Here is a 14,544-nt window from a genome sequence, read left to right as displayed (position 1 = left end):
AAGAGTGAATTTCTTTTTATCATGTTAATTTTTTAAGCCATTCTAAAGGAGAAAAGTTCAAACCTGAAATTAATCCTACTTTCGCCCATCTCCTCTAACAGAAACAACCTCTGAATTCTAAATGCCTTCGTTCTTACCAATAATCCTCTGAGAACAACCCAGCACAAGAAACATATGCCCAACCCTACCCGAAAGAAAGGAAAGGTGGGATGAAAAATGCTACAGCGAAATTAAAAGTGTTTATGCAGGTAATTCAAACCCAGTTTTAATACCTGTCTTATATTCGTGTGGTCCCTTCACATTATGTACAGGTAGCATTTAAGAAATTTGATTCTATCTTCACACAGACATTGGGTCTACTATGGCTATGTCACCTAACCAGTTTTGTCATGTATTGGGAAACTGATACCGTGTTGGGTCGGGAATAGCAAATGGCATAATGCAGATAATCGGTTAGCAAAGTGTCTAGCATACAGTCAGGCACAAACTACTTAACTCTTTTTAAGTCAAACACCTCCAACCTTTTTAAGTCAAACTCACAAACAGGTGAAGTGACATGCCCGAGGTCTCACCTTTCCTGTTAGACAGGACACTTAGAAACCCAGACTTTTCCTCTAAGGAGACTGCGAGTTGAGAAAGTTAGGGAGTTGGCTAAATTCTTAAAAGGACCGGGAGGGAAAAAAAACTGGCCTCCGTCACGGCCAAGGTTTTCGCCACAGAACACCCGTAGGGCAGTCGACCTCCGTCTTTTCCCTCCTCCGAGGCAAGCAAGAACTACATTTCCCAGCGGCCCTCGGGCTGCTTCCGGTGTAGCGCGCCGGCGCTCTGTTTCCGGGCACATCTTTTACGTCAGTTCGTGGAAAGGTTCTACGGCAGAGACCGAGCTCCTAATCATGGGTTCTTTCGTTTCCCAGCCAGTTGAGCCAGTCAAGGACGTTGCGCCTCCTGAGGTCGCCTCCTCCGCCAACCCCGTGCCCGTCATTGCACCCGGAGCGCCGACCCCTCCAGCGGAAGCCCCTCTGTTTAATAACTGCTGGAGCTGTCGCGTGCTCTCCGGGTCCGGGCTGATAGGGGCGGGCGGGTACGTGTACTGGGTGGCACGGAAGCCCATGAAGCTGGGATACCCGCTGGGTCCAGGGAGTATTGCGCAGATGGTCTTCGGCATCAGTGAGAGTTCGGGGCACTACCCTTGGGCTGGGGGAAGAGGGGCGCAGCCACGTGGTGGGGGGCGGGGCGCCCGGGTTGGTCACGTGGCGGTAGGCATTTACCCCCGGGGGTGCGGAGAAAAAGTTGTTGGGAAGCTTTTCTTTCTTTCTTTTTTCTTAAATCACAATTTTTTTTTTTTTTGAGAACTCTTACTGGCCTCAATCTTTTTAATCCTACCAAAAGCTATTAAAGATAGGTATGAATATAGTAGTCCTATTTTCCTGCACAGAGAGTTCGAAGTCGGACACCCAGTATATGACACAGCTAGCCTTTGATTCCCAGGCTTATCTGTTACCAAAACCCATGCTGCTTCTCTAGATTGTGAAGGCCTGAGTCGGGGCACTTGACCTTGGTTTAAGAACTTTGGCTTTGAAGGTAGATTGTAGACATGGGTTCAAAGCCCACATACTAAGGTCTACCATTGGGTACTGTGGCCCACAGTTCTTATTTGTAACAATACTACGTGATTGTCAAGCTGTCTTCCAGTAAAATGTAGGGATATTTTTAGTTCTTCAGACCGAGTGAATAGAGCTTTAAGTTTTCAGATCTCTTACCTTCTTAATTAGATTACCCAGATCAATTCCCTTTTAGTAACTCTCTTGCTTTGGGGAAGTAACAGAATTGTCTTTTCTCTCAACTTTCCTTTCCTGAGCTTCACTTTTCTGTAAGATAGAAATAATGGTAATTGTATCTTCCAGGAGTATTGTGAGGGTTAGTAAGTTGATGTATATGAAAGCACCTGGTAAATTGAGGTACAACATAAAGAATAAAGTACTGTTGTTTTTTCCCTAGGCATTGCTTGCTGGGGTGTAGTCATCCTGTCAGACCCCAAAGGGAAGGCCTCCCGCGCTGGTTGAAATACCACCATTGAATGTGTCATCTCTCGGCGTCCCCATGACACACAGAGCAAGCATGCGGCGTATGGATGTTCTGGACAGACGCATGGACATTGGCAGACTTCAGTCCTGCAGATACTATAAGACTGAAGAGACAAACATAGGTTGTCATTCATTGGCCATGAGTGTTTGTGGCCTTTGCAGGTTCCACAGGGACCAATAAATCCCTCAGAGAAGAGGTTCTTTGTGTTATTTGAGGAAGGAGGGTAAAATTTTTTAAAAATATAGAGGAAATGATAAACCAAATGAGAAAGTGAGCTAAAATTATTTTAAATAGTTCTTTCTACTTCTCCTGTGGTTGGGTCAACACCTACTATCCACCTCATCCTGGATAGGCATCATGCAATAGGCAGAAGTACATAAAACATTTATCTGTGTACTGCTCATACTCCGCAAGGCATTGTCAGATCCATGACCCTTGTGAGAGTTTCCCAGCTACTCTGAGGAGGTTATTTCATTGGTGGTAAGTGAACCTTAAAAAACAGAGTCCTAGTGATTTTCCCAGGGTCATTCAGCAAGTCAGTGATAAGAGTTAGGACTTGTTCTTGTCTTTCAGAACTAGGATTGTTCCTAGTTCTGAGGCAAGAATTACCTTTATGAAACAATTAGATAATCATAAAAATCAGCATAAGATAAAAAGCTCAAGCACCAGAATATGTGAGAGAAATTCAAAGTCTTTTGTGCTTTGTGTGTGGGGTGAGAGGGGTGTGTGTGTGTGGGGCGGGGGGGGCGGCTGGTTCTTCTTCCACAAGCACAGGAAAGGTTTCTGTGATGAAACTGAGTTGCTTTTGAGAGAACTTAATATTAGACACTTTCTTTTTAAGAGAAGTCTGCTTCCAACCAGTTTTTTAATTTCTGAATTACTATGGCTTCTCTATAAAGTTACATGTAGCTATTTTTCAGAGCAGAAAGGTACTCTTAAATTTAACTGCCAGTCACAACGTGTAAATTTTGAATGATAGGTTGAGTAAGTAGAGTACCTTTAGGCCTGTTTTTCTAATATTGTAAAGAAGGGCCCAAGTCTTTTAAGCCTCACAAATGACTATAAGTCTCTTGTATTGTCTACACCAGAATTCATGGCATGGATGGTTATATATCTGTGCAATTGAGAAGACACTGCAACATAAAGTAGACAACAAAGTATTTAAGTGAAATGTACAATTCAGTCATGTGATGTTAGTGAATATAGAAGTTTTAAATTAGAAGGGACCAGAGAGGACCCAAAGCAGGTTACTTCCTTGAGGGCCCATGACACGTAGACAAGTTACTACCTGCTTTAAAAGGCAAGCCATTCTATTGATGTACAGCTGTAGTCCTAACATTTTCTTAGTTTAAACCCAAATTATGTAACTTGCTGGTCTTGGCTTGACTTACTGGATACATAGAATAACTCTTATAACTTGTATATTGTAATATAATTGTAACATCTTTCCCAGAATTTGTACTAGTACGAGTCTTTAACCAAGTGAGAGCTTTTTCCAGATAAACTTGCCCACTCATCAGATATATTGCCAAAGTATGTTTGGTTCTTCCCAACTTGGAGTCGCTTAACTAGGTGTGAGCAAAGTATTGTTCTACCATGTCTATAGGCAGTTGGGAATAATGCTCCCCTCCCCCCCAAAAAATAGAACTTGTAGTTAAAAACTGTTTCATTTTGTTTTTATTTTGAGGTGTATTCCGAAATTTGCTTTGATTTCTGCTGGTAAGTCAGAGGTCCTAGTTTGTTTTAGGGATGACTTCAGAGAGAAAAGAGACATTGCCTTAGTCCTGCAATGCAGGAAGTGCATTTAGTGCCCCTATTTTCCCTTTTTTGGGGGATGAAGTGGGGTGAGCAGGACAAACAGGCTCAAGAACCAAGGGACTATTAGTAATTTAAGAACACCAGCTTAATTATGATTTATGGGCTTTAGAATCTCTTTACAGCATGGAAATGAGAGTTTATAGTTACCTTTAGCAAAGAAAGGAGAAAAAAGTACAAAAATAGGTAATTTGAAATGAACTTAGAGATTTCCCTGGAACACAGATCAAAACATGAGTATACATTCAAATATTGACGTTTTTCATGATGTCCAAGATACCTATTAGCATAACCTTTACACAGTAAAAACTTTGATATCTCCAGATGATCAAGAAACCATTACACCATCTCTTGTTGCCTTTGTGTATTGCACTGAGTAATCTAGAATCCGGTGACCAACTAAGAATATGTCTGAACATATTAAAAGACCTGAATATAGGTTGATCTTTAGGATCTTGCTGTGTGTTGGGGGAGAGGTAAGGGGTCTCTTCTTTTCCTAGGCCAATTGCTGGGCAGCTGTTGCTTGCAGCACTGGTGTAGGCCAAATGCAGATCAATCTAAAACGTTCTGGAGTTTCACCTGACCAGGACCAATTGCAGAGACAGCTGTTGCTGGCAGCCCTAGAGGTTAAGCATTTCAGCCATGATTTGTACTTCACCGCCACCCTTAGCTTAGCATTTGCCCCTTGCTCCTTTTTATTACTGGTTTCTCAGCCTGGCTGTGTCTGAATTAGGGGCCTCTTGAATGATGCCACTTGATGTGACACTGTGAAATATGTTGCTCCTGAATTAAATATATGTTCAGGGCAAGCATATGTTCAAGTACCCCCTCAAACCAGGCTTGACCTCAACTGATGTGTTGCCAGGACTACATTGATCAAAATGACACTTCTCAAATCTTGAAGTGAGGAATAGTAAGCAATTTTGAGTTGAAAAGCTTTGTGTGTGTGTGTGTGTGTGTGTGTGTGTGTGTGTGTGTGTGTGTGACAGATAAATCCTTGCCTTGACCCAAAGATTATTTAGGTGTTATGAGCAAAGAGTCAGAGGTGAAAGACCTATAATTATACATCATTCAGAGGTATCCTGAGAGCCTGGAGAAAAAATATGTCACTCTTCTAAATGCATGTCTCTTAGCCTTTGAGATAATTCAGCAACTTGTCATTCAAAGGTAAATGGAATGTAGAGAAATAGTCAAAAGGGCAAATGTTAAATGCAGCAAATGCCACTAAAAACCACTGCTCAGTCCTGTGACTAAACTTGCATATGCTTCAGGAGTGTGGTAGACAGGATTCTTAAAATGGTCCCCCAAGGTTCCCAACCCCTGGGTGAAAATATACCTTCTCCCAGTTATTCAAACACCATTCTAGGTCCTGCTGTGAAGGAAATGTGCAGATGTAATTAAGGTCCCAGGTCAGCTGATCTTAAGATAAGATTATCTACAATGGGCTAATCACATGAGCCCATTAAATCTCAGTCCAGAGGTCAGAGACTTGAGAAGCCAAAGACTCCTCCAAAGCAGGAGGGGGAGTCAGTGCATGGGAAGTGCTTTGGAGGCTGGAGGAAAGCAAACATCTACACTGAGAATTTCCTGTGGGGGCCACATGACAAGGAATGGCGGGCAGCCTGGAGTGCTGAGTGATCACCAGCCAACAACTGAAAGGGAAACGTTCTGCAACTGGACAGAAATGAATCCTGACAACCACCTGTGAGCTTAGAAGAGGGCCTGTGAGAACCAAGAACCGCAGCCCCGGCCAACACCTTGGTTTCAGCCCAGTGAGACCCTAAGCAAAGTATCTATGCTGTGCAACTGGAGATGATAAATTTGAGTTGTTTTAAGCTGTCAAGTTTGTGGTAAGTTGTTACACAGCATAGGCAATGAATACAAGGAATCAGAAGTGTTTTGAGGTATCACAGTCATAGCGGAACAGAGCAGAACCCTGTGGTCCCCTCCCCCCAAGTACAAAGGCCCCTCTATGTCCCCTGCCTCTTGTTTGTAGGAGAGCTGAAGTCTCCCCGGTTTCCCAGAGTCATAAAAGAGCACTACACTCAAGCAGTTAATGATTAGGACAATAGAGTCATAGACTCAGTGTCTGATGAAAGAATGGGATTAACACTATTGCTCATAATAATATATATCTTTGTGGGCATTAGAATAATTGTAGCTTGGTCTGCCCATATATGTAAGCAAGCAACTAAAATTGTCAGCAAAGAGATGCTGCAGACCCACGTCAAGATCTTCCACTCTGAAAATAACAACACCCTATGTCAGCATGAAGAAGTTACAGAAGATGGATCTTCACCCCTAATCTCATAGAAATGGAATGATGTCTCACAAGTGGGGATTTGTAAGCAGCTCTTTTGCCCATTTCCTGTAGTCTATTTCTATTCCCCATAAACCTTAATTATAAAAAGGGGATCACTAGGTAACATTTAACCTAACTCTTGACTTCTCCTCTACTGAATGTACACAATGCCCTGCTTGACCTGTTGATTCCTTTCCTGGATTAAAAGGAGTAAGAATGAAAGATTAAGTAGTTACAGAATGACTGACTCTCTACCCCTAGCTTCCCCCTTAGCAAATTTGCAGGCCAACCAAGCAGGCAAGAGAGCATCCAAAGGAAGATCAGGAGAAGTCAGCAGGTCTGCACACAATGGAAAAATGATGAAGAACCTGATCTCCTACTCTGATGATTAACTGAGGTTGTTTCCCCTTTTTCCCTTTGAAAATTGTCATGGCTGAACAGAATGTTTGGAGTTGGTCTCCAGACATGAGTCCACCTCCTCCCCAAATTGCCAGCTCTTCTGAATAAAGCACCTTTTCTTTCTACTGACACTTGCCCCTCAGTTATTGGCTTTTGAGCAGCGAACAGCTGAACCTGAGTTCGGTAACGAGTAGGCAGCACGCCAGACCAAATACATATCCCCATTCTGGGTACTCAGGAAGTAGCAAGAAGGGACCATCTGAATAGCATTTCTCTTTGTATTGTTAGTAATGGTCTTCACTTGTCCTTTTACTAGTGGTTTTCTTGGAGAGTTCGTATTTTCCGTTTTCTAGTAAAATTGTTCCACTGTTAAATATAACAAAAATTACAGCACCCTTTTTATGTGCCAAGCATTATGCTTTGCAGGAACTGTTTACTCCTCTCAGCAACCCCGTTTTACAGATGAGAAGATTGAGGCCTGGAGCAGGTAAGAATTTCCCCAAAGCCTCAAGTGATGAACCAGTAGTAGCTTGGCTAAGAGCAGTAACTGGGAATTGGGAATTCATTTTGTTACAGTTGTTTTCTTATCATCCATTCTCAAAATGTCCAGTTATCAAAATCAGAAATTTTAAATTCTGATTTTCCATTTTTTTCCTTGTTATTCCTTACTTTAACGTGTATCATTAATCACTTGGTTTCCTCTTCTTTATAACTGAGGATATATCGCTTATCACTCTGACAAGCAATTTATATGATAATCCAGGACAAGAAATTCTTCTCATCTCTAAGCAGGCTCATACCCTTCCCTGACTTTGCCCCAATTTCTCTACTGATCTTGGACCATTCTCCTGAACCTCAGACTCTATTTCCCAGGAACAGTAGAGCATCCTAACTGTCTTTGTATAGACACCAGAACCCCAACTTGTCCCAAATGAACTTATCTCCCACCTACCTGTGCTCCTCTATTTCCTATCTCCAATCATAGCGTTTTCATCTAGTCAGCTGGCAAGCTAGAAAATGTGGAATTATCTATGACTCTCTTTATTGTCATTCTTTACTTCTGTTCACAAGTCCTGGTTATTTTAACCCTTTACTGCTCTTTCCTATCCATTCCCATTGCTATTGTTTTGGATCAGCTATCATCATTTCTCATGTATATTACCATAATAGATTCTTAATTTCTCCCTGCTTCCAAGAAATCCCTCTCATATGCCCTCCACACTATAGCCTGAGTAATCTTACAACATGTCTCAGCTTAAAACCCTCTGGTATCTCTGCTGCACACAAAATGAACTCCAGACTACTTGGCAGGGTATGGAATGCCTTTCATTATTTCACCCACCATAACTTTCCATCTGTATCTTTTTCCACGCCCTGACTTCTGTTCCACCCCACCCCCTCCATGTTCCTGCCACTCTTAGCCAGCTCCTCCTAAAAATGCCATTCTCCATGCCTTTGCATGTGCTCTTCTGTCAGCCTATAATATTCCTTTTGCCTGGAGAAATCCTGCTTATCCTTCAGAGCCCAGCCCTGGTAAAGCCTTCCCTGAGAAGTCCCCATGTCATTACTTTTAGGGCTATGCAACAATTACACTTTCTATAGACTTCTATCACTGCATTTAAAAGATTGCTCAGTACTTATTTATGCATCTCTCCCCTCCCACCAGTTGTGAACTCCTCAGGAGTCACAGTCGTGCTTTTTTCATCTTCATGTTTCCTGTCCCCAGCCGCAGCAGCAAACATGCCAGGCCCTTGGTTGGCGTTCAATAAATATTTGATGAGTAAGTGAATAAAGGGCTGAACAAAGTAGTAAAGAAAGAAAAATATTTCTTTTATTTGACAACTTTAGTGTATTTCAGTGATTCTTATCTCAGGTATGATCCCTGGCCCAGCAGCATCACCATTACCTGAGAACTCATTAGAAATGCAAACCCTTAACCCCATGCCAGACCTACTACTGAATCAGGAGCCCTGGAGTTGGAGCCCACCAGTCTGCATTTTAACAAGCTCTCTGGGTGATTCAAATGAATGCTTACGTTTGAGAACCACTGGTGTAACTGAACCTGACTGACGTGTGTAGAACAGATCTCAGCTGTAAAGTAGTGGAAAGAATATCTGGGTCATAAGACTCAGGTTCTAAACTCAGTTCTGCCATCAGCTCCTACTATGCTCTTGAGAAAGTCACTTAACCTTTTAGAACATAAATGTTACCCTCCATAAATTCAGAAGATCAGACTAGGTAATTTCTAAATTCCCTTTTAGCACTAAGATTCTCTCTTTGCATAAAGAAGGAGATGTATTCTCTGAGTCCAAAGGACAGAGATGGTAGTGGGGAACCGAGAGAAAATTGAAATAGCACTCTCTGCAGTGATCCCGTGAAGGTGCCACTGAAGATCAGACCATTGCTCCTGCAAGCTCACTCCTGAGAATCCTGCAGCTGCAAACGCCTGATGCTTCACAGGAGTTTAGCAACCCCTCACCCCAATTAATGCATCTGGCCAACCAAACAATTCTACAAGGGAGGGGAGAGGTCCTTCCTGACCCTCTTGTGATCAGATCATGCCCTGAAGCATGAAATGTGATTACCCTCTCCTAGCTTGCATAACTGCCTAGGCAGTCAAAAGAAATATGGGAAGTCAAGGAAGGACTGGGCTTGGTGGTGGTGGTGGTGGTGGTGGTGGTGGTGATGTCTGTGTATGTGTAGTTCCTTTCTATTTCCCAAGAACCCAAGTAGGAAAATCCCTCCTTAGTTTCACCCTGCATAATACTGATTTAGTGATGTGAATTAAATTAAACATGTTGTGTTATGCAGGCTGTGTCTAGAATAACAATGCACTTCAGCAAAGGAAAAGATGCCATCAGTGTGTAGGCAAAGCAGACCAATAAAAAATGCATATTCTGTCCTGTACCTGGAGGTACAAAATTATATATATATATATATATGTATTTTTTAATGGTGTCTACCTATATATGAAGCTGAGTGGACACAATAAAACCCAATAGGTAACTTCATCACTATAATAGCCAACTACAGAAGTAGCCATTAAGCCTGGGACTAGGAGCCAGCATTGGTGAAAGCCCTAGATTCTGGTCATGTTATCACCAAAATGGTTTCGATAGCTAGAAGAAAACTGGCCTCATTTCCTTCAGGGGAATTACCATTTTCAGGTACCCTGGATGCATTGTATTGAAGTTCAGTCCAATATGTATTTATTAGTATTAGCCTTTGCTGTATGTCAGGCATTGCTAGGTGTGTTAGGAATATTGCAGGGTCCCTGATCAAAAAAGTTGAGAGTCGACTGGGAGAGACAGACACTTTAAAAAGTGACTGTGATATAAGGAAAGTTTACACACTGGATGCATGAGAGCAAGGAAAAGGGATATTTTAGATCTTCTTAAACTGGCACAGAAATCAAGTCTGATATGTTACCCAGAGCAAAGCCCAATCACCAGTGGGACAAACTTTTGACCTGTGTGCCACCCACCAGGAGGATGAATAAAGCAGACACAGGTCAAGAAGAAGGGCTACCCACACTCATATCCAGGCATGTCATCAAACAAAACCTCTAGGCGGGGGATTCTCCGAGTTCCCGACTTGGGGTTGCTTTAAGCAGCATGCTGTGCAGCCATGCTTGGAACTGTGTGACAGAGAACTGCAAAACGCCTGTCAAAACCCTTGACAATTAAAAGACAGGCAAAGTTGGGGGGAAGCCTGCTCTCCACCCTCACCACCCTGTGAACACCTGTTACCAAGAGAGCAAGCTGAGAGACACACTGGCACATGTTGGCAGCAGCAGCAGAATCAGCCCCTCCCCATGAGTTAGTGAAAATGTGATCCTCTCTCTGTGGCTTCTGCTACACAATCTCATTACAGTTTCCTTTGCTGTATAGTTATTAGGAGTGAGGGGGGAGGTAAGTAAACTCCTCGAGTAGGTTTTACCATGGCTGAATATAGGGATACTTAAAATTGTGGCAACATTATTTTTTAAATGAGAAAAAAACCCCACACTAACCTCACAGGTAGGGAGTTTTCCAACTGACAGGCACTTTCATTAATTTACACACTTGGGTCTACAGCAAGGAAAGAGAATGGGCAGGGCATCTCCCAGAGTTCCCATTTTACAGATGGAAGTAATGGAGGTGGTTTGGGGAGTCGAGGGGCTGTGAAATCACCAGTAAGAAGCAGATGGGTCATGTGAGCTCAGGTCTTTGGAACTTTTTCAGGATGCTCCTTCCACACTGGTTCTCTAAGAATTCAAGGAGATATGTCTATATTAACCCAGGTGTCTTTCTGGTAGGGAGCAATTTAGGTTGTGCCTTCTAAAGCAATGGAAATTCAATTTGTCTTCCTCGGATGTAAGTGCAGGGACCCTGCCTTTAGAAGCCTGAGGGACAAGGGCAATGCAGACGAAACGTTTGCTTTAGAACCAGCCAGTTGGAAGCTGTTTGTCCCTAGACAAGCTACATTCTCTGAGCCTCGGCTTCCTGATTTTAAAATGTGAATAGTCATACTCCCCAGCTTTTGTGGGGACTGACCGCGTGTTAATGACTGTGATGTACTAGGACGTCAAGAAATGATCACCAATATTGTTTTTATTAGTATATTTTGTTTTTAAATAGTATAAGTATATTAATGTTTAATAGTATAAATAATGAGTCACCACTCCTCTCATCAGCTGACTGAGGACGCAGGGTCTGGATATGGGGAAGTGGCTGCTACACTAGTGTCTGAGGGACTGGGTGTTTGGGGTCACATCATGCAGATGCCAAGAAGGCAGACTTCAAAAAAAATTTTTTTTTTAACATGCACACTGTTCCAGGCAGGTTTGTGTTTGCAATTTGGCTCAGTTCGTTCCAATTTTTTATTTTAAAATGTTTCCCTTAGTTAGAAATGTAACTTTAAAGTAAATAGCAAAACTACCAAGACTGAATCAGGAAGAAATAGAAAATATGAACAGACCAATCACAAACACTGAAATTGAAACTGTGATTAACAATCTTCCAACAAACAAAAGCCCAGGACCAGATGGCTTCACAGGCGAATTCTATCAAACATTTAGAGAAGAGCTAACACCTATCCTTCTCAAACTCTTCCAAAATATAGCAGAGGGAGGAACACTCCCAAACTCATTCTACGAGGCCACCATCACCGAAAAGGAAATAAAAGGAATCCAAATCGGAAAAGAAGAAGTAAAGCTGTCACTGTTTGCAGATGACATGATACTCTACATAGAGAATCCTAAAGATGCTACCAGAAAACTACTAGAGCTAATCAATGAATTTGGTAAAGTAGCAGGATACAAAATTAATGCACAGAAATCTCTGGCATTCCTATATACTAATGATGAAAAATCTGAAAGTGAAATCAAGAAAACACTCCCATTTACCATTGCAACAAAAAGAATAAAATATCTAGGAATAAACCTACCTAAGGAGACAAAAGACCTGTATGCAGAAAATTATAAGACACTGATGAAAGAAATTAAAGATGATACAAACAGATGGAGAGATATACCATGTTCTTGGATTGGAAGAATCAACATTGTGAAAATGACTCTACTTCCCAAAGCAATCTATAGATTCAATGCAATCCCTATCAAACTACCACTGGCATTTTTCACAGAACTAGAACAAAAAATTTCACAATTTGTATGGAAACACAAAAGACCCCGAATAGCCAAAGCAATCTTGAGAACAAAAAATGGAGCTGGAGGAATCAGGCTGCCTGACTTCAGACTATACTACAAAGCTACAGTAATCAAGACAGTATGGTACTGGCACAAAAACAGAAAGATAGATCAATGGAATAGGATAGAAAGCCCAGAGATAAACCCATGCACATATGGTCACCTTATCTTTGATAAAGGTGGCAGGAATATACAGTGGAGAAAGGACAGCCTCTTCAATAAGTGGTGCTGGGAAAATTGGATAGGTACATGTAAAAGTATGAGATTAGATCACTCCCTAACACCATACACAAAAATAAGCTCAAAATGGATTAAAGACCTAAATGTAAGGCCAGAAACTATCAAACTCTTAGAGGAAAACATAGGCAGAACACTCTATGACATAAATCACAGCAAGATCCTTCTTGACCCATCTCCTAGAGTAATGGAGATAAAAACAAAAATAAACAAATGGGACCTAATGAAACTTCAAAGCTTTTGCACAGCAAAGGAAACCATAAACAAGACCAAAAGACAGCCCTCAGAATGGGAGAAAATATTTGCAAATGAATCAACTGACAAAGGATTAATCTCTAAAATTTACAGGCAGCTCATGCAGCTCAATAACAAAAAAATAAACAACCCAATCCAAAAATGGGCAGAAGACCTAAATAGACATTTCTCCAAAGAAGATATACAGACTGCCAACAAACACATGAAAGAATGCTCAACATCATTAATCATTAGAGAAATGCAAATCAAAACTACAATGAGATATCATCTCACACCAGTCAGAATGGCCATCATCAAAAAATCTAGAAACAATAAATGCTGGAGAGGGTGTGGAGAAAAGGGAACACTCTTGCACTGCTGGTGGGAATGTGAATTGGTTCAGCCACTATGGAGAACAGTATGGAGGTTCCTTAAAAAACTACAAATAGAACTACCATATGACCCAGCAATCCCACTACTAGGTATATACCCTGAGGAAACCAGAATTCAGAAAGAGTCATGTACCAAAATGTTCATTGCAGCTCTATTTACAATAGCCCGGAGATGGAAACAACCTAAGTGCCCGTCGTTGGATGAATGGATAAAGAAGATGTGGCACATATATATAGTGGAATATTACTCAGCCATAAAAAGAAAAGAAATTGAGCTATTTGTAATGAGGTGGATAGACCTAGAGTCTGTCATACAGAGTGAAGTAAGTCAGAAAGAGAAGGACAAATACCGTATGCTAACACATATATATGGAATTTAAGAAAAAAAAAATGTCATGAAGAACCTAGGGGTAAAACAGGAATAAAGACACAGACCTACTGGAGAACAGACTTGAGGATATGGGGAGGGGGAAGGGTGAGGTGTGATAGGGCGAGAGAGAGACATGGACATATATATACTAACAAAGGTAAGGTAGATAGCCAGTGGGAAGCAGCCACATGGCACAGGGAAACCGGCTCGGTTCTTTGTGGCCATCGGGAGGGGTGGGATAGGGAGGGTGGGAGGGAGGGAGACAAAGAGGGAAGAGATATGGGAACATATGTATATGTATAACTGATTCACTCTGTTATAAAGCAGAAACTAACACACCATTGTAAAGCAATTATACCCCAATAAAGATGTCAAAAAAATAAAAAATAAAATAAAAAAAAAGAGAAATGACAAAAGTCTATCTAGAGAAACGTTTTCTTCTGAGGGGGCCCCAGGGTTGGTTCTACGAAAGTGCCAGCTGCTGGTTTGTTTTATTACTTGGTTTAAATATATCCACGGCTGAGGGGGAGGAGGGCAACTGACCGCAGTTTCGGCTTTCTGCCATGCTTGATGCTTATTTTACCAAGTCAGTTGTAGGACTGACATGCTTTTCCTTGACATGAGTGCTAAACGATTCTCCTGCATCGAACCCTTTCTCTACCACTTAGTGACTGTCTCACTTCCTCATCTGGAAAACAGGGATGTTCTCGCCTGTCTTGCCCATCTTGCGACTTTTTCATGCAAATCAAATAAAATTAGTGGATACGTTTAAGTCTTTGAAACTGCACATAATACTCTCCCAGTGTTACCCACGGCTCTCCTCCCACTTCTGATTTTTCAAAAATAGGCAGTGCAACTCAGGAAAGGGAGTTACCCCTCTAGTGGTACTGCGACACATCCTGAATCCAAGATCTCCCAAGTTATCCCATTTCTGTGCAATATTAGGCATTCCCCTCTGCCACCAGTTTAGCTCTTCAAAAACACCACTGTGATACTGATTCCTGAATAAATATCATGATTTCTT

At 41.7% G+C, this 14,544-nt stretch overlaps 1 protein-coding gene across 1 annotated transcript; it reads left to right on the top strand.

Moving 5' to 3' along the window:
• The first annotated feature begins 893 nt into the window (after positions 1-893).
• Positions 894-2,063, top strand: DMAC1 (distal membrane arm assembly component 1). Its single transcript, XM_007468401.1, has 2 exons — positions 894-1,167; positions 1,999-2,063. Exons 1-2 carry the CDS (start codon positions 894-896, stop codon positions 2,061-2,063), a joined length of 339 nt encoding a protein of 112 aa, XP_007468463.1.
• The last annotated feature ends 12,481 nt before the right edge of the window (positions 2,064-14,544 follow it).

Source organism: Lipotes vexillifer, unplaced genomic scaffold (assembly GCF_000442215.2).
Source record: "Lipotes vexillifer unplaced genomic scaffold, Lipotes_vexillifer_v1.1 scaffold45, whole genome shotgun sequence".
In the NCBI taxonomy this organism is placed as follows: domain Eukaryota; kingdom Metazoa; phylum Chordata; class Mammalia; order Artiodactyla; family Lipotidae; genus Lipotes; species Lipotes vexillifer.
This window is presented reverse-complemented; position numbering and strand designations above follow the sequence as displayed.

Bases quoted from the DNA above. Each gene is read 5' to 3' on its own strand.
- DMAC1 (XM_007468401.1), top strand. From the start codon at position 894: ATGGGTTCTTTCGTTTCCCAGCCAGTTGAGCCAGTCAAGGACGTTGCG. The intron at 1,168-1,998 runs GTGAGAGTTCGG...TTTTTTCCCTAG, and splicing joins GCAGATGGTCTTCGGCATCA to GCATTGCTTGCTGGGGTGTA.